The sequence below is a fragment of the Lonchura striata genome, chromosome 5 (genome assembly GCF_046129695.1).
Source record: "Lonchura striata isolate bLonStr1 chromosome 5, bLonStr1.mat, whole genome shotgun sequence".
NCBI classification, from domain to species: Eukaryota; Metazoa; Chordata; class Aves; order Passeriformes; family Estrildidae; genus Lonchura; species Lonchura striata.
In genome coordinates this window covers 36,462,085-36,487,412 of record NC_134607.1, presented here as the reverse complement: position 1 = coordinate 36,487,412, position 25,328 = coordinate 36,462,085, and the positions used below count along the sequence as shown (strand labels likewise).

General features: G+C 41.2%; 1 protein-coding gene across 1 annotated transcript; it reads left to right on the top strand.

Annotated features, from left to right (window-relative positions):
* The first annotated feature begins 13,760 nt into the window (after window positions 1–13,760).
* IFRD1 (interferon related developmental regulator 1) lies at window positions 13,761–24,595 on the top strand. The gene is made up of 12 exons (XM_021545252.3): window positions 13,761–14,092; window positions 15,185–15,289; window positions 16,252–16,333; window positions 16,752–16,876; window positions 17,159–17,316; window positions 18,627–18,677; window positions 18,768–18,946; window positions 19,050–19,158; window positions 21,130–21,264; window positions 21,964–22,092; window positions 23,065–23,160; window positions 23,904–24,595. The coding sequence occupies exons 1-12, from the start codon at window positions 14,047–14,049 to the stop codon at window positions 23,991–23,993; spliced, it is 1,305 nt and encodes a 434-aa protein (XP_021400927.2). The 5' UTR covers window positions 13,761–14,046; the 3' UTR covers window positions 23,994–24,595.
* Window positions 24,596–25,328: the final 733 nt, after the last annotated feature.

Genomic DNA, 25,328 nt, shown 5'->3' with positions numbered 1-25,328 from the left:
AAATTACTTCAGCAAAACCATAAAATTGATTGCGGAGTCATTATATCAAATGCTTACCAAAACACAGAGAAATATATTTTTTTTCCCATATGTCTTCTAATATCATCATGGATGTTACATTGGTACTACAACAAGAAGAAAGGCAGTTCCAGGGAGCATTGAAATTTCCATCTGGCAGTGGTCCTTCTGCTGTTTATTATCTTTTAAGTTGCTTTCCTGGCATCTACCAGCTGCCTTCAGGAAAATGTATATGCTATTTTAGTTTGTTAATTTCTCTTCCCTGCTAATGTGCCTTTGTTATTGCCGTGTGGAGTTCATTAACTGTACCAGGAGATGGCAGCAATGGAAACCACTTCGTGCCCTCCATTCAGAAATGATCTCTCGTGCTGAGCAACAACATTATCAACATACATTTAAAAATTGTTTTGAAAAACCAAGCAAAGCAGGTCTTCACAGTTGTAGACATTGGAAGACATGGAAAAAAAAAAAGAGCTATGAAACATGAAAGGAACTACGGGATCCCTTCCCAGGGTCTGAAGGTCATTTTTCCACGTAAGTTGCAAAGGCCACAGATAGATGATGTTAATAGATAAAACTGTAGGAAGGCTGCCATCGCCAAAAATGTCTGAAGTAGCTTTAATTCATCTGATCTTCATGGCATAGAAGAGAAAGCATTTGAGTCTAGAGCAGAGGAAGGCTGGGGAGAGTCTTCAAAAATATCATAAAGATCAGAGATGGGGTTTGGGGCTGCTGGACTTTGACCCACATTTCTGGTTTGGTGAGAAGAGGCACAGGGAGCAAGCTGCTTATTTAACTGTTTTTATCAAACAGGTGAAGGGATATGCAGAGCCAGACAGAACATCTACTTAGGAGAAACGAGTGTTTACACAGGCAAATTACCATACATATTTCCCACAGGACACAAGCATTATTAGACCTGTTACAACCACTGAGGAAAAAAAAGAATCTTATTTCTAAATACAGACCAGTCTTCAGGGCAATATAGCTGCTAAATTTACTGGCATGGATGCCTGTGGTACAGCCAGGATTTATCATGCATGATAAATGCAAAACTGTCTCAGCCTGTTACAAGCTTTTGTTCCAAGCATATTATTTATTTATTGCCCAAAATTAAGAACATATGGGGAAAATGAGCTTTCCCACCAGGGGGTAATGTTGGTGTGCCACTGAGCAGAAGGAGTGGTGGAGCTGGGAGCTGTGGCAAAGTCCCAGTTTTGCCCTGGTCCATGCCTTTCAGCACAGCTAGGACAACTGTGGGCATGTGTCCCCACAAAGGCTTAAGAGGCAAAGGTTGCTAGTTATGTGCTCTCCTGAAAAGGAATTGGAGTGGTAAGAAAAGACACAGCTTCTTGTCATGTTTCCTGTCAAATCTGGGGCTGTAAATTGTCTTGCTGCCTTTGTGAATGAATAGGAACCCATGTCCTGAATAAACATGTGTTTTCATCATCAAAGTATCCTCACAGAAAAGTCTGTAACACTTCAAGATTTGGGTAATTGCTTGTTTTAATTAGACATATAACAGTAAATCATGTTTATGGAAATCAATCTGTCCTGCATCATTCCATTAGTGAGAAATTAGTTGTCACTACTGGAAACAAATTACATTCTAAGGTTTTGTGGGGCTTGCTTGAGTTAAAAAAGGAAAATATTTCCAAGAGGAATACATGGTTTTTGTAATTACAAACCACTTCAATCATGGTAGAGACTTCCAAACAATTTTGCCTTCTATAAATTAAAGATCCACAACTCTCAGGGCAAAGGGAGATTCATTGCAAGAAAATCTCACTTATACTGCTCATAGATGTCCCCAGTGCAACCAAGGTCGATGATTATACTAATGTAAAGCAAAACTGTCTAAAAGAAATGCAGATCAAAAGAAGCCTACTTTAGTTATATAAAAACCTGTAATTATGAGGTTAGTTGCTTTTCAGAACAGAAGATCACAACCTCTGGGTTTATTCATAGTTGAATACACTTTGTGACTAAGAGCACATGAGGAACATGGACTTTTGCACTTCTAATTCTTCCTGTGGTTAGTTTGTATGAGAAGCACCCTTTCTTGAATACCTCAATTACAATCATGTCCTATTACTACCTGTGTTAAAAATTTTACAACAAGCTACAGTGAGTATTCATCATAAATGGGTCTATAATACTCTAATATGTGTTTCTCTTCCTTATTTCTAGCTCTTCAATTGCATAAAAAGGCAACACAATTTATATTTTCAGCATGTTATCCTACTGGTCTTAGATGCTTTTAAATAAAAAATGGAAGGGAAGGTACATGTAGCATTACTGGGATGTTGTTGATCTATAAGGTACGCCTTATTCCTCCAGTCCTACTTATATAACATAAATATACTAGAGAGATTTAAAGACATTTTAATAATTCTAGGTAAAATTATAAAAATTCTGTGATACAGGAAGAGGAAAACAGTGCCTAACTGCCCTGAGCATATTTTCTCAATGCTAACCAAAAAGGCCAGGGGAGGTGTGGTACCACAGAGAAGCATGAAGGTCCTGGACAGCAGCATCCATGAGGGGCCTGCTCTGGCTTTTTTGCATTTTTTTTTTTTGCATCAGCTTTGCCCTGCAGGAGGAGGAAAGGGCACTTGGAGGTTTGTGAGCTCCACCCCTCTCCCTGCTTCACCGTGGATGCTGGTTGTCTTTAATAGTAGCAACACAGAGCACTTCTGTGAGCTGCCTTTAAAAATGAGATGCTCTCTGAAACGCCTGTATTTAGAAGCAGAATTACTATACAGGCTGTAATAGTGATTGGCTTTCACCAGCACCACCAGGTAAAAGGGAGATTTCTCAAAATTCAGTAGTAAAATCTAACAACAACAAAAAAACCTACCACCAACAAAAAAAAAAAAAAATATGATACAAATGGAAAACAACCTGATAGTATGACCTTGTCCTGCCTTGCCACTTGATCAAGTTTCATAACCACAGCAGTAATATCTTACACAATACAATACTGCAGTGTACTGTATTTTATCTTGTAATATCTTATCTTTTCCATTACAGCCTTGTTCATACTGTTTTCAGTCCTGACCCCACTATCTCTGTCCTAGAAATAGCAGGGAAACCAGTAGAGTAGAGCTGCTAGATGTAAGGACACCCCTTACCAGGCCTGATTCTGACCCCACCACACATGCAGGCTGGTGTCCCAACCTGTTCTTAGGCAGTCCCCATCCACATGGGGGTGCCTGCTGGCTGGGAGTAGGGCTGCCAAAAAGGCAGTCAAGGTCTGAACAGGGCTTTAGTGCTGATCTTTTGGAGATGAGGATTTGGGTTTTAATGGCATTACTGACAGGTGTGGCAAGCTGTTGGCATCAGTCTGACTCGTTTAGGGTGCTGACCTCAAGGCAGAGGAATGCTGCTAGCACTACACACTGTGATTACCACCTCAATCAGGCTCACGAGGCACTCATCTCTGGATATTTCCACTGTGTCTCTGCTACACTATTCATGACATTGTCATCACAGGGCATTTTGAGCCCCCTCAGGGAAGGGGGTGCAATCCCTCCATGCTGCTGCCTGCAGGGACAGCCATTAGAGGTGATGGTGGCCACAGGGGAATCCCTGAGTCTGCAGGCACACTGCCTGTTTGAGAGATGCCACATCCATGTTTCTCAGTTCACCAGGCACTAAGTTCAGTGTTTTTCTCTCCAATATGAGGAAGCAAGATGCTGGAGGCAGATCTCACCCATGTGGAGTACACATGTGCAAATACTCAATATGAAACTGATGCAGGGACACACTTTCATTTTTTTTAGCAGTTTCCTCTTTCTGTTTCTGTCCTAAGGTTCTTTTGCTATGAATAATCAAAAAGACAGCATGTTTTTACCCACAGACCTCAAAGCAAATTTGGTATTTCTGACAGCAAACGTGTATTTTCCAATAGTTTCTCTTGGAGATGGATATTTACACAACATTTTTCAAGATAAAATTTCACTTTTCTTAAGCAACCTAAAAAAATTGCTCACATGCCATAGCAAAACCTCAAAAGAATGGGGACAACAGGTGCCCAACAAGACTAAGAGTTTGTATTTCTGCATCCTCAGGTCTGAAATATGCTTGAGAGTAGATGAGACTTGTGTTGCACACAGGCACATCAGTGCAGTGGGCATGGCAAGCACAGACCCAGACCAAGGTGACAAACCTGGGACACGCGGCATAGGCAACTGACGTGGCAAAAGTATCGTGGCTTGTCACATGTCACCAAGTAGCTGGTTGTGAAAGACACTGTTTAAACAAACTGTTGTGTACATTTCCATGTCAGTACCTGTCTGTCCAGATTCTTAATTTTAAAATACAGCTCTTAAGCGTATTTGAATGAGTCATTATTTTTGGCCAGCATTGACAGTAACTGGAAAATCTAAACATTCTTGCACTGTACATCACCTGCACTCCAAAGATTGCACAGCAGTTTTTTATATGGGTTGCATCCTATTTCTGCTCTGTCCACACCCTCTTTTCTCTATTTGCATCTGAGAGCATTTTTTTCTTTCATTTTTTTTTTTTTTTTTGTAGGAAAGAGCTCTCCAGCTCCTGCTAGATACATACTTTCCTCCCCTTGGTGCAAAAGCCCTTCTGTATAGTTTCTCTTTGAGCAAATGGTGACTACATAGCATTGGCAATTTGGTTCTTTTAATTTTATACATCAGTGCTTGAAATGGCAATGTAGCTTTTGAGTCTTCACCTTTGGGAGGTGAAGCCAGGGCCCACAAAAATCCTTCACAGCCATGTCTGCTTATATGTTTGCCCGTAATAGGGTAACTGTACAACATGACATTCAATCATTTACAGAGTATTGAAAGAATATTACAAACATCCTTGGGCAAGAATTGCCTGGTTCTGAGACCAGTCAACCAGAAAGCAGTAGTTGGAGCCTCTAGTTAGCATGTCCTGCACTTCCAACAGCAGTAGGAACAGCCCACCTCTGAGAAAATAAGTTGATTAAATCCTTGAGAATATCTCAATCTTCTCAGTTTAGGTCTCAAGTGTTCAAATAAGTCTGTTAAAGAGAAGAGGAGCAGGATCAAAGAGAGGAGACTCGTGGTGGCTATTCTGAGGGAAGAGGATACAAGAGACACCGAACCACTTGAGGAAGGAAAAGTGTACCCAGATGTAGAGAAGATACAAGGCCTGGAGTGAGGGAGAGCTTGGAGACAGCGAATAGAGAGATGAGAAGGGAGTCACACAGTCATCCTGGGGGGAAGAGAAAGGCAGGAATGCATAAGTATCTGTGATGTGCCAGGATTTTGATCTTCAGATAACCATAAGGCATACAGCCTGGTACTTCCACACTTTGACTCTGATAGGACAAAAGCCATGTAGCTATCAACTCTTGATACCACAGAAAAAGACTAGCTCTCCCTTCCTTGGAAATGACCTTTGCCAATTCTTTCCCTGTCTTGTTTAATCAGCTCTCTGTAAGCCAACAAATGAAACCATCTTTTCCCTCCAACAATGAATCACCCTTCATATTTTCAATTTTTAGTGTAAAGAGAAGCATGAAGTCTGCATATCATTCAGACTATGGAACATGAGCTTTAGAAGCTCCCCACAGCTTCAGTGTGACTTGCAGTGAGAAATCACCTTTCATATAAGCAGTAATCAAATAATAATCCTTCAAATAAGCAACAGTTGCCAATGATGGAATGGAAAAAGAACTGCAATTACATGGCAGATGGTAACAGCCTTATTGTTTCGTTTCCCTCCATTTCAAGAACAAAAATATGATTAAGAAACAACAGCTTTCAATACTCATTATTTGGGCAGCCTGGCAAATGTACGAGCAACAAGTGGGTGACTGTGCAACACAAAAATGTGGACTTCTGACAGGAATTTCTTGCTCTTCAGAGGAAGTAGCCTAATGCTGCCACTAATTACCAGGACACCAGAAACAAGGGGCTGTTAATGGAACTTAAAATTGCCATGTAAATTGGAAGGTGGTGTCTTTATAAAGGATGTTTTAAATATTGCCTAGGAAGAATTGACTATGGAGTCCAGGATGACAGAAAAAAAGTAAGACTTAATAAGCCATATTCAAAGATCAGGGATTTCAGGATTTTAGGAAAATTCAAGTATCAGCTAGAGCGGTAGTGAACTGTATATCATGGGGAGGGAGGAAGGAAATACAATACAAATTTCAGGCCTGTTCAAAATAAACATAATGGCAAACTATTTCAGACAGGGTACTTCCAATTGACAGAGAGATGGGAAAGCTATCAATGACACTTAGGAGAATTCGTTTGGAATACTGCTCATTATGTTCAAGAAATAAGAATTTCCAGTGCAGATAAAGACTTCAAGACTGATCAGGAGACAACAAACAACAGCACTAAAACCTAGATTCATACTGCTGAACTTCAGGTACTTCACAAAGATACCTAAAACAGGAGCATGTTCACCAGGGTCTCCTGTAGTCAGTGGAAGGAGATGGGCACCTCCAGTCATTCAGCCTACCCAAGTTCTGACTTGGCTTCTAAATTAGATGATTCATTTAAATACTCTAACTACAAAGGGAGCATATTGCTCCAGGGAATGTGCATGGCACCCTAAAAAACAGGGGGTCAGAAAGAAACCAGCTGCTCACAGAAGCGCAAACATCACAAAAGAGGTCAAGGTGAGGTTTAGCAGTAAGACAAACTGATGCACAAACAAATGTTTCTGATAAATAGAAGGCTGATCTTTGGAAGCAGCTTTCCATATGGAGATGGGAGGGATAAGATACTTGCCTAGAATTAAAATGCAGCTGAATGTGTTCATTTAAGAGCTTATATGAGGGACATACCTGAAAGAGCAAACATTTGGACTGGCAGATACAAAATGTCCCCATCTCATCCAGTTTGCTATGCTGTTTTATTTGGATTTTTTGTTACTGAATACAAATAGGACTAATCCTTTATGCTAGCATAAGAGAGACTTCTTGCAAAATTACATGTGTTTTGAAAAGGAATTATTGGAAGGTGTTGCTGCCTTGTCTTTCTCTATCTGCAGAAAAATCTATTTTCTGGACCAAAATTGCTCAAGACCAAAACAAAAACCAACTACAGCTGAGCAACTGACTTACACTCGGCAAACTGAGCAAAATGCTTGCTGCCCAAGGCAAGGGAGGCCAGCTCTCCTAAGTGATGAGCAAAGGTACTGTTTGGAAGGAACAGAAATGCTATCAGCATGCTCCCAGTTGTCACTGGCAGAGGCAGCATGTGCAGTAGGGTGTACAACTGATGGCAAGTTAGTGTCTTTCCAGTTTATGGTTGATGCAGCAATGGAAACTTACTGTCCATGAACTAGCTCCACATACAAGCCTGAAGTGCAGTTAAAAATGTCCCAGCAAATACAAACACAGAATATCGATCACAGATGTGTATTGTCAACAGGGTGGGAAAGCACAGCCAAGGGCCTGGCAAACAGAAGAGGACATGGGAATATAAGCACAGAAGGATTTTGGCAGGAGCATTGGCAGAAATGAGACTGGAGCATTGTCTCCTACTATTTAATCCTTCACAATTTTCAACAGAATGACCCTCTCTGCACATTGACAAAAAATAATATGGCATAAATAGAGAAATAGCAGATTTTCCTACACTGGTATTAGCTAAGCAGTTGGGTCAACAGCATTCTAATGCAATAGTAATGTGTGCTAAAATAAACAAGATGCATACTCCTGATTATCACACCTCAGAATGGTTGTGTCACAGTCCCCTAATTCTACACAACCCTAGTAAATTGAAAATAATTTGGAAGAATAAAATTGTGAATTTTATATTTAAACCTAAGCCCGTGTCTCAAATTACATACATATTTCATTTCAGAATAGCAGAAGGTAGCTGGGTTTCCTGGGTAGCTCTTAGCATGAACTTAGTGGCTGACATTAGGAAACATAAAATTTTGCAAAAGACAGAGAACCAAGTGAAGCAAGACACAAACTGCCAACACACAAGGCCTTAAGAGTCATGAAATACATGATCTTAAAACCATTCTACAATAGCAGTTACAGTCATTATTCAAAGTCATTTGTTTGCTATAGCTTGCTCCACATGAAACAATAAGCTAGAGACAAACCTAGAGTCATGTACATTTTTTGTTTAAAAAAATGTGATAATCCTTACTCCAACAAAACCTTATTAGCTATTGCAAAATGTTTGCAAGGGCTTTATGTTTGTCAGAGTCTTACTTTCTTTTTCCAGGGGGTCACACTTGCTCTGTAACGCTGTTACTGTTAAGGATAATGTTTGTGGTCAGTTGCTATTGGCAGTAACAGTCAAAGTTCAGGCAACCAAATTTAGAGATGAAATGAATAATGGCATATGTACCAGAGAGCTTAAGTATGCATTGTTTCTTCATGACTTAGCAGGAAACACTCTTAGTGAGGTCTAAGAAAGCTTGGCATGATCAATCATATATATAAAGTGAAGAATCTGCCTCAGAAATAGAGGTAAGCATCAGTAGAACCTAGATAAAAAGAAATAAAATATCAGGATTATGAAGGCTGCTAAAACCCCCTGCCAAGAAAGAAAGTGTAGTGTGCCACTGAGGATGTGCTCAGTTGTATAAATACAGTGTTTCATAAAGTCTATATATACTCTACTGCAGAAGTTGTTAATTTAAAAAGAACTGTAAATTTAAATACAATATACACCTCTAGCACCATACATATAGTATGAACATATAGTATGAACAATCCCAAGGCTGTGGAGAGAATTTATCTGTGACCACTAAGCACTTACCTGATTTGCAGAGTCATGCCTCTGTCTCAGCCAGCAGACTTCCTAAATCCATCTGCTCACCATAAATAATTTAACTTAATTCTTGACTGCTTTCTTTTCCCTTCAAAACGTCCTCTCTGTGCCCATACACACAAGGCTGCCAAATTTAGGGAAAAAAGTATGAGCTGGTTCTGCACCATCATACTGTCACAGCATATACCACAGCTGAGATAGGCACAATATATAGAGCACCACCACACAATTTCAGAAAGCTTCAAGCATCAGCCTGTACAGAACAACACCACTTCAGCAGGCTTCAAGCAGCTATCCTTTTTGTTCTTTAGCCCAACCTTTTATACCCCTCATGTTCATGTATTGCACCTGTGTGGCCTCTCTACCTTTCTGTGATTGGTCAGTGCCCCTGGGCACTCCATGGCCCATTACCTTCAATGCTGCTCACCTGCTTTTCACAGCTGTACCCATTGGGGATGAGGCTCAGCCACAGCCCCACTCCCAGTTGCTACAAACTGTGTGCCTACATCTTACAGATTTGGACTTCAGCCACCTATAGACATCATGAGCTTCCCTCAGTGTCTGCAGTTAATCCGTCAGCTAAGACCAAGACTACCTCAGGAATTAATAATAGTAACTCTATTAATAGTATTGAGCCTGCCATCACATTTATTTTATTCAGGACCTGGGGGTTCTTGGATGTGCTTGGAACACAGCTGGTCAGGCTTCCAAAATATAAGCAAGAAGACAAAAGTTAAGTAATGTAAGAAATCTGAAAGGACCTCCAACACAGTTAGTGTGTATTTTTTTGCTACAGTGTAATACTCCTGAAATATTATATCAGAAACTGCTTAGCCCTCCAATATGTGTTCCAGCATTCAAAGGGAAAAAAGCAGCACCTCTTGGTTACTGCTGCCCACTAAAAATTCATGTCACTTGCAATCCTCAGAAATAAGAGGAGTTCGGTGAGAACTGATCCCATATGTCTTGCATGTACACCTGGAAGTACCTTTATTCATCTGAGCACCTTCACAGTGAAGACCTGACATGACCTTTCCCTTCTAAGTCTTATTTTTTTCTCCCAAGACACAAGACTGGCTGCCCTACCTATGCAAAGGGACTGAATGAGTTCCTTCTGCCTGCAGAGTCAAGTCAATCCCCAAGCAAGCTTCCACTGTAGCAACTGTAGCCAGAATTGAGGGGGTTGTAACTGTAATTTATCACAGGCAATGTTGTTGAGTTGTGTTTCCACGCAGCACAATGTATTTTCAGCAGTGTGACTACATGTCAGTGCTGACAGCATTTGTAGCATTAAATGTTCCAGAGAGAGGACTATGGCACCGTTTGGAGGCATACACTCTGAAGGCCTGTCAGTCCTGACCAGTCCTGTCAGTCCTGGTAGGTCACTAAAAACCCAGGCACTTTGCAACATTTGTTGAATGCCTTAGCATAGCTCATTTTCCAAGTTTGGATGAGCTTGGGATCCTCTTCTGAGTTCAAAGACAGTCATGTCTTAAGGCCCAGCAGAAAGGAAAAAGAAAATCCAAAGAATTTTGTATGCCAAGATATCAGGAGCATTGTGTCAAAAGAGGAGGAAAATACACCCATATGAATCAAGGATCCATATGATTCCCTCAATTCTGAATTATTTACAACATTTAATAATGTACAGAAAGTATGTCTGGCCATGCCTCCAGTTGGTCATAAATTATGATGGTTTACATGTCTTTAAAATAAACTCTGGCACACAAATACTAAGCCACATAAACTGAGTCAGTCACATATGTATGTCCCTCAGCTGGGGTGAAGTTCTTAATTAGACCCTTTCTTGGGGGTTTAGTCAGCATTAAGGTGCTTGTGCTCAAAGGCAGCTCTGTGCAGCTGAGTGACCTTGGATTAGAGTGCTGTGTGAAAAAGAGCTAGAAGAATGGAGTGCCACCTCTTTGCTCAAGAGCTGTGCCTACATTGAAGCACTCTCCCTTAGTCCTTGACTCAGCTATGTTACGGGTATGACTGCGTCTGGCTACACACACTGATCCAACCCTGACCCAGCTAAGATGATCTTGGATCCTCCCCATCACTGTGGGCTTGTCTAATGATGATCAGACCAGTGGCTGGTTGGTCCTGCTTATTGTCACTGAACCTGATTCTGACCCTGACTCACTGGCTTGGTTTTTCTGGCTTAACCTCGGATCTCCTTGTCACCGTGTTCAGTGGGATGGTTACTGGTGATCTGTACTCTTGGCTGAACTTCTAGCCACCACCAGAACTGCTTTACTATTCTCGTTTGGGTGCTATGGTACTTGCCAGTGAAGCCACTGTCATGCACGCCTTACTGTCACTCTCCACTCCCAGCTTGCCTTGCTACTCCATAAAACACTTTTCTCCTGAGGATATCGCCTCTCACCTACCACTGGTACCATTGGTGCCTGTGGAGTTGCAGGTGCCACTGGGACTGTGACACTCCTGACACCAGTAGTTCTAGTACAAACCATACAATAGGAACATGGATTGCAGACACCATGTGACTTTCCTTTTAGCCAAAGAATTTTGTTAGAAAATTGTCTTGAGCCAACCTACTGGCACCATGTATTCCTGCCAATAGGATAAATCAAGAGAGTGGGCAAGAAGTCAGCGATGACAACAAAGAGTCTGTTCTGTCACAGACAGCAAAACTAAGCAGTGATACACAACCCCTCGTGTGATTTCACTTAACTGTTGGTCAAATAATCAGGGAATCTCAGTAACCTGGAGACATCATATTTCAAAAGCCCAAGTAAAATGCAAAGTGATCACAAACCCAAAGTAGTCACAAGTTCTTTGTCACCTTATGTAATTTATTCTAATAGTCTAAATCTGGCAACAGCATTTCATATTTTAGATGTTGATTTTCCCACCTCATCTGCAGCATTCTCTCCTCTCTCTCTCCAGGGCACTATCTCCACCTCTCCTGACAGGACCATCTTCAAGTATACAAGGGCTACAACACTTAATTCTTCCACCTCCACCATGAGGTAGCACTGGTGCTGCACCTGAACTGCCACATGGACATGCACAGTTCAGCACCTTATTCAGACTGTCACACCTGCAAGGATTTCAGCATTAAATTAAATCCTTGTTGGCAGCCTCAGACAGCAGTTGTGTGACAGGGCTGTATATATATAATCTGTATATTTATGAGGGTGAACATACAGGCAATTGTTCACAGCTGCTCTCACTCAAGTGAGGTTGGCATCTCACAGCTCAAACACTCCCACCATACAAGTTTGCTTGGCTCCTATTGGGTGTTGTAGTGTGCCCAGTGCTGCTCCCTTATTCTAATGTCTTGTGTACCCAAGAGTAGTTTTTGCCTTCTGCATTTAATTGCCACTCCTTTGCTAACCTACCTGGAAGGCTGTCCTTTGCTCTAACATTTCATCCCAAGGGAGAAAACTAGTGCCCTTGAGACATTTACATGTTGTCCTGCATAGATGCAGTATTGTCTGTCTCTGCTCTTTCTAAACAGGATGCTAAAAGATCTGGCTAAGCCTTTTCAGAGTTTTGAACCTCCCAGCGAATTGTTCACCAGGAGTGTCACACTGCACAGTAATTAAAACATTGGGCTCAGGTACAGCCGGCTACCATTTACTAGAAATAGACACTTCTAGCATTTCCTGACCCAGCATGCACAAACGGGTCACTAACTCCTTTGTTTTTCATGGGGCATATATAGACAATTGTTATGGAAGTTTACGTTTCTGGAAGTCAGTGTAAATACATTTTGTATACAACGTAATTCAAAATGTATAATCACAATTGTGTCTTATGTAACCTTTATGCCTTCCCTTCCTCAAACACTGCAGTCCTGATACAGCCTACCAGTGAACACTTACAAACATTCAGAGCTCAGAAACATAAACCAATTTCTGTTTGATGGACAGGAAAGCTACTGTATTTCTATTAATTATTTATTTGATGATTAGCAAAGAACATTAAAAAATTAGTTTTGGATTAAAAAACATAAAATACAAGTCTCTACATTGGAAGATATAATTGACAAAACTAATTTCTACATTGGAAGAAAATCTGCCATGGAGTCAGACATCTATCCTGCATATCTGTTTTTAAGTGAGAAGGCACACTGTGGTTCCAGGCTCCTCAGTACAAGCAAGACAAGGAGCTACTGGAGAGGGTCCAGTGGAGGCCCACAAAGATCATTTGGGGACTGGAGCACCTCTTTTATGAGGGGAAACTGGAAGCTGGCCCTGTTTAGTCTAGAGACCACTGAGAGACGATCACATTAATGCATGTCAGTATCTCAAAGGTGGGTGCCAAGAGGATGGTGCCAGACTCTTTCCAGTGGTGCCCAGTGACAGGCTGACAAGCAGCAGCCATACATCAACACACAAGAAGTTGCCCCTCAACACGAGGAAGAACTTTACAGTGGCAGAACACTGGCACAGGCTGCCCAAGGAGACCGTGGATTCTCTCTTCTGGTGACGTTCAAACCCCACCTGGACACGTTCCTGTGCCACTTGTTGCAGGCGACCCTGCCTGCAGGGGTTTGGACTGGAGGATCACCAGAGCTCCCTTCCAAACCAAACCGTAGTGTGACTTTGTGAATCCTTCCGGCATTCCCCGCCCACACGGCCAGCATTGCCGGCGACGGCCCCGCACACCCACAGAGCTGCACACGGCCCAGCCGAGCTCGCCCTGCCCACCGGCAGCCGCGACCCGGCGCGGGCCGAGGCTGAGGCCGAGCCCGGCCCGGAGGGACGCGCGGGCCCGCGGCCGCTGCGCTCCGCCCCCGCCCCGCGCGGGCGGCACGGCCCGCCGCTCCCGGCCTGCACCGCGCCGCGCCGGCCGCCGCTGACGTCCCAGCCCCGCCACTGGGCAGCGGCGCTGCGCGTCACGAGCTCGCCTCGCTGAGTCAGCGGCCCAACGTCGCAACGCCCGGCCATTGGCTGCAGCGGCGCGGGGCTCCGCCCCCGCAGTCCGCTGGGGCTATAAAAGCGGCTCCGGCGCCCCCTCCGCGCCTTTAGCCCCGGGTGTCTGAGAGGAGAAAGATGCATCGACTCCGCTCACGGGCCTCCACGGGGATTTCTGCCTTTGCCGCCGGTTCGCCATCCGCCTTCTCTCGCCAATCACCCCCGCTGCCCCGGCCCGAGAAGTCAGCCTCGCAGAGGCGTTGGAGTAAAAAGCGCTCCTGCTCTTCTATCGGCTGATTGTCGCTGATTCCCGGGCGGGGGGGAGCAGGGAGACCGAGACCCGGAGAGGGGCCGCGGGAGCCGAGCTGAGCGCCGCTGCGACCATGCCCAAGCCTAAGAAGCGGGGGAGCACCCACCAGCGCGGAGCCGGTGAGTGCGGCCGGGCCGGCGGGTAGTGGCTGGAGCGTCGAATGCGCTTCCCGTCGGCGCGGGAGGGCGCCCTGCCCGGCGGCGCGCCGCCTCCCCGCGGCCGGCGGGTGAGCCGCAGGACGGGCGGGCGGGCGCGGGGCTCCCGCCGGCCGCGCGGGCCGGGCGGGTGACAGCGGCCGGCCCCGAAACCGCCACCTCACGCCGCTGCGCGCATGCGCCGGGGAGCGGGCCCGGCGGGCGCGGCCGCGCTGGCGCCGCCGGCGGCGGCGGGAGCGCCCCGGGGCGGCGGCGGCGCCGCCGAAAGGCTGCTGTGGCTTTCAAGAAAAAATCCTTCTTGTTAGCCCAAAGTAGGGTGTTTTAAAATAAGCGGTCTTCATACAAATGCAGAATGCGCGTGTCTGTGGTGCTGTTGCTTGGGGCAGAACGGAGGTTTTGTGGGTTGGTGAGAAATTGAGCTTCAGGCTAGCATGGCTGTGTGCAGCATCGGTTCCTAATCCAAATTTTTCAGGAAATGAGCAATTTATTGGGTGTTTCTGCAACTGGTCTTATTTTAGTTTGTGAAGGGCTTACTGTTGTTCTTGCTACTTCTGTTGAGTTCCTGTTTGACATCAGCAGCAGCAAGACGGTGGCCATGTGAGAGCTATGAGCCTCCAAGTTTGTTCTTAATGATGAAAATGGATACAGCTAAAAGTAGTGAAACTTCCGGAGTGTGACTAACTTCATTGGAAAGCACTTGGACACTAATCCAACTGAAAGTTGATTCTGCCTGGATAAAAATAGTTTTTGGGGTCTTGGTAGTCAGGGAACCTCCTTGAAGCTGGTAAGCCCTGTGTGCAGCCTTCTAAATAATTTAGAAAAAAAAATAATTAGCACAATTCAGAGTTCTGTAAATGATGTTTTGGGAGCTGTTGGATATTAAAAGAACACTGCTAAAAATACTACTTTAATCAAAAAGTCTGAAAGCTGCTGCATCAAGGCCTTCTCTGTCCTGAGAGGGAAAACTTCTAGGAGGGTTCAGTTCTATTTCTGGTGCTCAGATCTTCCTTTTCTGTATGAGAAATGACCAAACTATTGTATTCATCTTTATTTAAGGTGGTCAGCCCAGAAACGTGCAGCCTTTTAGTGATGAAGATGCTTCAATTGAAACCATGAGCCACTGCAGTGGCTTCAGTGATCCTGCTAGCTTCACTGAGGATGGTAAATTCTTTTATTTATATCTATTCATCTTTTAAAAACATAAAACCTGAGCTGATCTAGTAGCTTTAGATAGTAGACTTTAAGTAGCAATAATGAAATAATGACATTATATAACACTGTGATAGGTAATCCAGTGGCTGTTGTTTTTGTTTGGTAAGAATATATTCCAGGTTTCATGAGCCTTGTGAAACTGTCAGGCTCTATTCTATTAGAATAGAATATAGATATAGAGATAGTAAGATATAGAGTGCTGCTATAGAGACAATAAGAATTTTGAGGTGAATTGTAAGACATGGATTTTCATAACAGGTAGTTGAAGCAGTGAGAACAGCAGAAGAGTTGAAGATGGGAAGAGTCACATATGCCTGTTTTGAGCTAGATTTGTCCTTTGTCTCCTTTACCACCTCTGCAAGCTGGGCTACTCTAATGTCATTTTCTTCAGAGAAGGGGATCTGAAAGCTTGATACAGGGGGATAAGCAGGGAGCCATCTTTGGATACAGGCCGCTCTTAACTGAGCCCCTGTTGCAGAGGTGTCTGAATTGATGCTATATAGGACAGGCTGCTCTGACTCACTGCATCAGCTGTGGGCGCCTCACTGTACTCCAGGGTTGGTGGAGTGGACTGGATGAAAATGTGTTGTTGACAGGATTGGCTGGTGGTCATCAGATGGAAAAAATTTATCTAAGACCTGATTCACTCCCTCATTCTTGACATGTGTAAGAAGCAGATCTAGAAACAGCAGAAATGTATCAATAGGCCAGTTTCTATAAAAATATTTTAGGGCACAGTCCTATGTAGTAGATTTAACACCATTACGCACACTGCTGCGATACTGAACAGTTCTGTAGCTGTTGTCAATATTAAGCTGCTTTCTTATTAATGTTAAAAGCATTATGTTGGAATGACTGTGTCTGCTGATGAAATGTGTATTAAAAGGACTAAATTACTTCTTCTGGATTAGGGCCTGAAGTTGATGAAGAAGCCACTCAAGAAGACTTAGAATACAAGTTGAAGGGATTTATTGATCTTACATTGGACAAGAGGTATAGTCTGCTTTGAAGAAACAAATTCATGTGTTGTTTTCTTGCTTGATGTAATAAGGAAAATCCACATCAAATCTTTCTATGCTTACTGAGATTTTTACTCTGGGGAGGACTTCTGGATCTAAAAAAACCTTTTTCCTTCTACTGTTTTTTTTTTTTTTTTAGGATGGGTTAGACTTTCCTTTTCTAATGTATTGAAATAGAGTGACTTTCTTTCTGGCCAGCAATACTGCTGTGAACTCTATCTCCAAACAAAATTTTGCTGTCCTTGAATAAGGAGGCATTTCATTTCTTCATGGTACTGCTGTGGATTACTCTTATTACTGGATGTAGGGAAATATAAATCACCGTAAAGCAAAGGCAGAGGTTTAGCTGATATGTGCTGGTTTCAGGAGGTCTTCTTTCTCTTTTCTAACAGTGCAAAGACAAGACAAGCAGCCCTTGAAAGTCTGAAAAGTGCATTTTCTTCTAAAATACTATATGAATTTATCATGGAAAGGAGAATGACTCTAACTGATAGCATTGAGCGCTGCATAAAGAAAGGTAATTAACATGCATGGTATTAGAAAACAATAATCTCTATGAAATAACACATTGTTTAAAAGAAATTAAGATTGTTAATGTTCCCTTAATAATTTAGGTAGCATTACTTTTTAAATGTAGGTGTCCTAGGACATTTTAACTGTCCTAGAAAATTAACTGAAATTCTCTTCTGTCTATTGGTTTCTGAATTTCCACTTACGTGCTTTCAGACTGTTATCTTTAAAAGATTAAAGGAGGAAAGCAGGGCAAAAGGTGATTGCTCATCACTGTGTTAATCCCTAGGTAAGAGTGATGAACAGTGTGCAGCTGCTGGACTGGCGTGTCTTCTGTGTGTGCAGATGGGGTCAGGAATTGAAAGTGAGGAGATTTTTAAGACCCTTGGTCCAGTTCTGAAGAAGATTGTCTGTGATGGAACAGCCAGTATCCAAGCCAGACAGGCTGTAAGTATGAAATGTTTATTTGCCAGGCAGGGACAGAGGGCTGCTTCTGACCAGCTCACTCTTGTGTAATCCAGGACTAAAGGTTACCACACTGGTGTGTACTCAGTGTTGACATATGCCCTCAGTGATGTCTAGCAGTTTTCACTGGCTTAAAAAGGTCCACCTCTAGGTTGAACATAAGTCTTTTCTTTAGCTCTTACATGTACTGTTTTGTCAAGTGTCCGAACTCACTATATTGCAGCTTCCTTACTGCAGTGCTGGGGACTGATGCTGGGATCCTAGAAAATATTTTTCCACTTTCCCACTGAGTGATAGATTGTTCTGGTGTTTATTTTATTCTTGAAATTTAATTTTATTCTTAAATAACACAAGGATGTTACTTAAGCGTTTACATTTATTTATGGTAAAATCAAATGTAGCACATCTGCAGAGTACATAAACAATAAAGCCATTCTACCAAAGATATTTTTAAGATATTTTTGCCTGGTCATCTCATCTATACATCAGCAGTATGCTCGAAATAGTGAGGGAAGATTGTCCAAAGTGCTTGCCAAGGGTTTTACTTTTGCTTAAACTTCAGAGATTCAACTAATATTCTCCAGCTTTCCTTTATCACTATGTGGCTGGCTCTTCCTATTCTAGTCAAGCTGTGGCACAGCAGTACTGTCAGCCGCAAAAAGCGGGTAATATTCAATAGCAGTTATTTCTACAAATAAAAACTATTAAAGCTTGTCCTTTTCAAATGTAGTTTTGAGTTGTGCATGATTGGTGCCAATACCACTTTCAAATGGTCTTTTTCTTTACTCTTTGTAAGAGAAATTGGACTAGAATATGGGGCATAGGGAACAGATCTGCAGGAGAAGTTGGGCAGTTCCAGGAAAGGCTTTTCAAGGGTAGAATTTTCATGCTGTTTAATTGAAATAGTGGTCAGAAGGAGAAAATATGTCCCACAGCTATGAATAAATATATAATTATCAGCATCATTTCTGCTTGAAATTTCTCATGAGATTTAAAATCATTGGGTGAAAAAATGCCATGTGGAGCTTTTTCAAGGGCTTTTTAAGCTATTTTAAAATAATACATGAGAAGTGGAGGGTTGTGAGTAGCAAATGCTGGAAAATATCCTGAGGGTAGATGAGATTGGGAGCTAAATATTACAAAGCAGCTGAATTAAGGATTTGGGACTTCTAGACTCTGCTAGGGTTTTTGATCTCAAATTTCTGTTGCTCCAGATGTTAAATTTCAAAGGCCCTACTTTGAAACTGTAATATTGTTGGCAAATACTGACACTTTTTTCCTTTTGTGTCTAGTGTGCAACCTGCCTAGGGATTTGCTGTTTCATTGTGACTGATGACATTACAGTAAGTCTGATTGATACCTTTCAAATGTAATAAACTGACAAAATGAAAATGTGTGAGTCCTAAACCACTTCCATTTTTTCCCTTGTCCAGGAACTGTACTCTACTATGGAATGCCTGGAAAACATCTTCATGAAGGCTTATCAGCGGGATAGGGACACTAATGGTGTGTCAAGTACCCATAATACTGTGCTTCATGTCAGTGCTCTCTTAGCATGGACACTATTGTTGACCATTTGTCCAATGAATGAAGTGAAGAAGAAAATTGAAATGTGAGTATTTTTCTTGGAAAGCAGAATTTGTTATGTCTCTTTATATGCAATGAAACAGTGTCAGTAAAATTTAGATCTTAATGGAATATGACTTACTCCTTAGGCACTTGCATAAACTTCCAAGCCTGCTGTCTTGCGATGATCTGAACATGAGAATAGCTGCTGGAGAAACACTAGCACTTCTGTTTGAACTGGCACGAGAAACAGATGCTGTAAGTAGATGTCAGCAGCTAAACTGTCCTTCACTGGGACAATGATGACACAAATTACTTAAGCTGTGTAGCATACCACCCTGGATCTCAACAAGTAGCAAACAATTCCTTGGTTTATGTTCCTTCTAGTGAGTCTGCCCCTGTCTAAGTGGTTATAGCAGTAATTCACAGCTATCATTTTTTTACACTTCTATGTTGCGAAACAGGACCCATGTAACAAAATGCATCAAATACTACTTAATAGCAACTAGAAATATTGAGTGCAAAATTTAAATCTAAATCCAACACCTGCTTTTAAAATAGAATTTAAAAAGATACCTCTAGAGAGATTCCAGAATGAAATAGTGTTGTTTACTCTAGTGGGATCACTCATCAGATGCTTATGCAGACAAGTTTGAGTAATTCATAGCCTGAACAATTCTGCTCCCACAGCCAAAAATCTATTGTCAGGTAGAAAACATGGTGACTTTAAGTATTGTTTTTTCAGTATTCTTACTTAGGTAACCTGAGAAGAATAACTTGTATTGCATGATGATTTCAGAGCATTTGACTATTTTAGTCAGTTAAGAACTAGGCAGTCATTTTAAGGGGGCAGTTTTTAAAGAATTAGCACAAATTTCACACAGGTATCAGTAATACTTCATTTGGTGAAATTTCTTGGAGTTTGATTTTGAATTGGATTAGGTGCAAACTGCTCAATATTAGCTTGTCCACAGCTAAGGTTGCATTTACATTATTCAATATGCCTAATTGTCAGACTTTTTTCTTGACAACACTGAAGGAAACAGCCTCCCTGTGCTTATGCATGGCACAGTTTGGGAGATTTGCCTGAAGGGCTCCCAACTCAATCAAGGCTGCTGCGCTTTGCCAGAATGCTGCCTAAAAGTGGAAGAATAACTCCATTTAAGTCAGGAATCATGACACACTAGCACAGCATAATCTGAAGCAATGTTAAGGCTTCTGTAAGCAGTGATAAGTGCAAGCAGTGTGGATTTGAATCTCTTGGCTATGGAAGTCAACTTTGAAAGGAAAAAAATAAATGGAAACAACAACTTGATCCTTTATTTGGTCAAGCCGACTGCAAGTAATTAAAATCTTAAAATGTGTTAACAAATGAGACTATTCACTACAATCTCTGCTGTTGCATTGAGGAAATGCCCCTTTAATCATTAGATTGTTCTCACCGAATCCTTAATCAGTGCAGATTAAAAATGCCTGATTTATTTGGCTTTGACCATTTCCTTTCAGAAAGCATGCAGTAAACTCTAGTCAGTTGGTGTGACAAAACATTCAGATTAAAAAAATAACCACAAAACACAAACTTTTTTTTACCTAAGTTTGCATACATTCTTACTAGTCCAGGTGAACTACTGCTGAATTAAATGCAGGTAGAAAATTCTTATATATGTAAAGCACATATAAAGTGAATAACACAAAGCTATTTGTTACCGTTTACTTACAGTGTTTTGTTAAGCATTAAAGAAAAGCTTCCTAATTTCCCAGTCCATACAAAACTTACAGCTAAATATTCCATACTGTTAATCCAGTGATGTCTCACGGTTTGCCTCCAGCAGCAGGGATTTTGTGTTAACAACATTAGAGTGCCCTCAGCTTGTTGGCAGGAATAGTTCAGCAGATCGGTTAAGCAGTTTGAGTCCTTGGAATTGCAGAGTGGAACAGATTGGCAGGTGTATATGCACACTGATGGAGGTGTAAGGGTAACATGACTGACCAAACAGACTTTGTTAGTGCCCTTCTTGGTAAACTGGGTACTGTGACTTTGTTCTTGCTGGTTTCAATGCTGTAAATAGAGCTGCAGAAGTGCTCTGTCTTTTTAAATAATGTAAGAAGTTGTAGCGATCTACACACCCAAAATTTAAAGAGATCCATTTTCTTATTTGCGGGGAAGAAGGTTAAGGCCATAAAATAAACTAAAATCTAAAAAAACCTTTTTTTTTTCTGGTGTCTTAGGATTTCTTTTATGAGGATATGGACCTTCTAACAGAGAAACTAAGAGCTCTGGCTACTGATGGAAACAAGCACCGGGCCAAAGTGGATAAAAGAAAGCAGCGATCTGCCTTCAGAGACGTTCTGCGGGCTGTTGAGGTGATTTTTTTTGTCTTAGTTACAGTTTAGACCTTTAAAACACATAATGTATGATTTAGTGAAAACAATTTTATTCTTAAGCAGAATTACTCTTTCAGTGAAAGAAACAGGAAAAAGCTATTTTAAGTGAAATTTGTCTCATTTATTTGTGATCACATATGTGGAATAGAACTGCTTTTTTTAGCAATTTTGAACAAAGATACTGGGAATAGTTAAACACTGTGGAAGCCAAGGAGAAGGCTTGGCATAATTCAAAGTCACCTCTGGGCTTCTGCCTGTAGAAGGATCTGAGTCACCTATCAGCACTTATTACATTCTATTGTCCCAAATATCTGTAAGGTAGAGACTAAATGAGGCTTACAGTCTGACTTAAAGGTGACTTCTGCACTCAGAACTGGTTTTCCTGAAGATAAATCCAGTTCTTAAAGTAATTTTAAAGATGAAAGTTGACTGTTTTTTAAAAAGCTTTGTAATCATGAAGAATATCAGCTTCAAGTTCTATGTGAAATTTGACTGTAAGTATGCATCTGCTCTATGAACAAATACAATCTTTAGCATATGTATACTTTGTTATTTGGAAGGTTTTGGTGTGCCAAATTTATCAGTCAAAATAAAGTTCATTGAGATGTTTAAAATTACTAGTACAAAAGACTATTTAAATTGAAGTTACAGGTGTTGTTTCCTTTGATTCTTGCATAGGAGCGTGACTTCCCTACAGAGATGGTGAAGTTTGGACCTGAGCGCATGTATATTGACTGCTGGGTTAAAAAACAAACTTATGAGACGTTCAAGGAGGTTCTGGGGTCGGGGATGCAATACCATTTGCAGGTGAGTTGCTTTTTGACATTTGCTCAGACTGTTCCTCTGTGTCTGGCTTCTTTGATGTAATCCAGTCTGAATTACAAAATCCTGACTCGAACTTAGTGAAGTGATGAGCCTTGCATTTAAGGTGTTAAAGACAGCACTTAAAAAATTAATGACAGTGAGCTGCAGCTGTCTGGGTAAGCTGCTTCTGAGTTGTAGCCTGGGTGTGCTAGTGTACTAATTGATTTCTCCATAAGAAATTTGAGTATCTTTTTAGCTTTGGGGTTTTCCCTGAATCCTTTGCTCTCTTTCAGCAGAGTGGTATAGTTGTCTGGCTGCTATAAAGCTGCTTACCTCCACCCTTCCTGTTCAGGCCTGTAAAAGAAAGGGAAAGTTTTAGTAAAAAATAATGAACACAACCCAATGGTGACAGCATTCCAGAGGAGGCAGAATGCATCTTCCTCTGTTGTGGGAAATGCTTGTTTACTGGTCTTCTCTTTACATGTGTAACAGAAGCAGGAGCTGTAGTTTAGGAATATATGCTCCCAAATTGCTGTGATAATCATGGGGTTAAAATCTTCAGCCCTGTGTTAATTCAATTTCTGTGTGACTGAGGGAGCTCAGGCATGTAGCAGGTTTTTCAGTTTTCTCAAGTACTACTTTCACAGCCAGATATTTTAAAACTGGTGTGTTGTGAAACCATACAGGTCTGTTCAGCTGCCTGATTTTGTGTAGAACAGAACAGTGTCTCATTTGCTGGGTCAAAAATATCAAAGGAGGCATGAGGAGCTGTCTATCTTCTCAAGGTGTCTGTTTTCGCTTTTAGCCCTATTCTAGTTAAAGGAGGACATGTTCTTGACTTACTTGCAAAAGATAGCAGCAATTTGACACAAATCTTGGTATTTTTTACTGGAATACTTGATATTTTACAGTAGTCAACTTTAGAGACTTGATAATTAGAGGGGAAACTAATAATTTGGTGTGTTTCTTGTTTAGTCAAATGACTTTCTTCGGAATGTGTTTGAGCTTGGTCCACCAGTAATGCTGGATGCTGCAACTCTTAAAACAATGAAGATATCCCGTTTTGAAAGGGTAGGTTATTGCATCTTAATGAATTTTCTTTACTTCATGTCTAATTACTCCTGCCTTTCAGAAGCTGTCATTGTTGCGCTGTAGTTCTAAGAGTTCCTCATATTGTCCTGAGTGAAACCAAGCTTTTTTTGTATGCACCTATGAGCTCTTAGATTTTTCAGTGGGCATGTCTCTGCTTGTGTGTTTTTTCCAAGGGTTGCTGAAGGTTGATGTGGTTGCTGCTGGGTACTAGATTCATGCACCACACATATGAAACTTGGTCTCTTCTGAGAGCTCTTGGGGAGGGACCTACAGGAAACTGAGTCTTTATAAAGATGGTATCCCAAACTCTGTAATGTGAAATGGGCACTAGGAGGTTGGCCTTGTTCTGTTGATTGTGAATGCATTAATCCTGCATATAATCTGGGGAATGGTGCTGTCAAATTTAATCTGGGAGTAAATGTAACCTACATGGTATCTGCTTGATCTTAAAGACTGGCTTCCAGAACTACTCATAGTTCAGCCTTTCTTATTCAGGCCAGTATCTGTAAATATAAATTAAATATGTCTGTCCATATTTATATACACACACACAAATTAGCCTTTGGTGGAAAGATAACATACCATAAATTTCAGAAGACCTACCAGTTCAAGTCAAATTAATGAAAGGGTATTTTCATTTGTTTTGTAACATGAAAAATCTCTGAAGGGCATAAGCTTTATGATAATATGTAATTCTTTTTTCTTTTTTTTTTGTTTTGTAGCACTTGTACAACTCTGCAGCATTCAAGGCTCGGACAAAGGCTAGAAGTAAATGTCGTGATAAAAGAGCAGATGTGGGGGAATTTTTTTAGATTCCCTCTTCATTGGGTTTCAATTTTCATAATTCAAATAAATTTGTAACATTTAAATGAATTTTTTTAACTTCTGTAGTCAGTTTGTAGTTGTGCACGGGTTTGTTACATAGTCTCTAAATATAACGCATATTGTTGCTTAGGTGCGTGTACATTGTATATAGATGGATGTAACATTTGGTGCAGGGATACATTATAATACCATACATTAGCCCCCCACTAGCTCAAAGGTCGATTATGTTGTAACTGCTATATTAAATGGGGTGGATAACTGTAGTCAAATGCTGTGTGTCAGATTGGATTCTTTATATAAAGGTAAAGTAATTCATTGACCAAGTGTTCTGGTAAGAATGTGCTAATAGGATAAGATGACCATGTTTCTGTGAAGTTTATTTTAGTAATTTTTTAAAACTCTCTGATGGTAGACAAGAAATCCCTATGTAAGTGTAATTTTATCCTGACAGGGACTATGAAGTTCAGGAACTTCCACTGACAGTGAAGTAGTGAATGACAAATATTTGTCTCCATGTAAAATAAAAGCAAGATTTTTGTGTTCTGAAATTGAATATTTAATTTTTGGAATAAAGATGTTTCTCACTGCCTGCTCTCTGTGTAAAAGTAATTATTCCATGAATGAAAAGCAGTAACACTGGCAAAACTTAAAATATGAAAGGGATGAGTTTGTTTATTTTCTGGTTCAGACATGTGTTTGGGGTATTATCTGTTTTAGTAGATGCCATGTGCAAGTCTACCTTGCTGTGTTTCAAAGGTGTCTTCTTCTTGCATGTGGTCTGCACAGCTGCCTAATCTTGATTTGTCATTGCTTCTCTAATGGTCAAAAGCTTTCTAGTTTTGGTGCTGTAAAACATATTCTCCTTTATTTTAGACCCATTCCCTGTGTTCATTATGTTGGGAACTACTCTTCTGGTTCTACAGGACTGAAATGTGTTAGTAGCTGAGAACTGTCTTAGCTACTTGGGGCAGGGGGTGTTATGTAATAAAGACACTAAAACCTATATCAGTGGAGCTTCTGAACCTGAAGAAAAAAGTGCTTGTTTGAATAAACCACCTTAAAAATGTTTGTCACCAGATGATGTAAACATGGCATTAAAAACAGCACCGCCCCCTGAAAACTGGCCTGCTCTGATAAGAGAAAGTTGGGTTTGGGGTGGAGTAGTTGTTTTGGTTTTTTTTTCCCCTCCAAGTTTCTGATTACAGCTGAACCTATTCCAGAAAGTCAATGAATACTAGTAAGTTGTACTTTCTAATTTAATCTCTTTTTTTTTTACCCCTCAAATAATCTATGTAAGAACTTGTTTGGCTTGCAAAACAGAT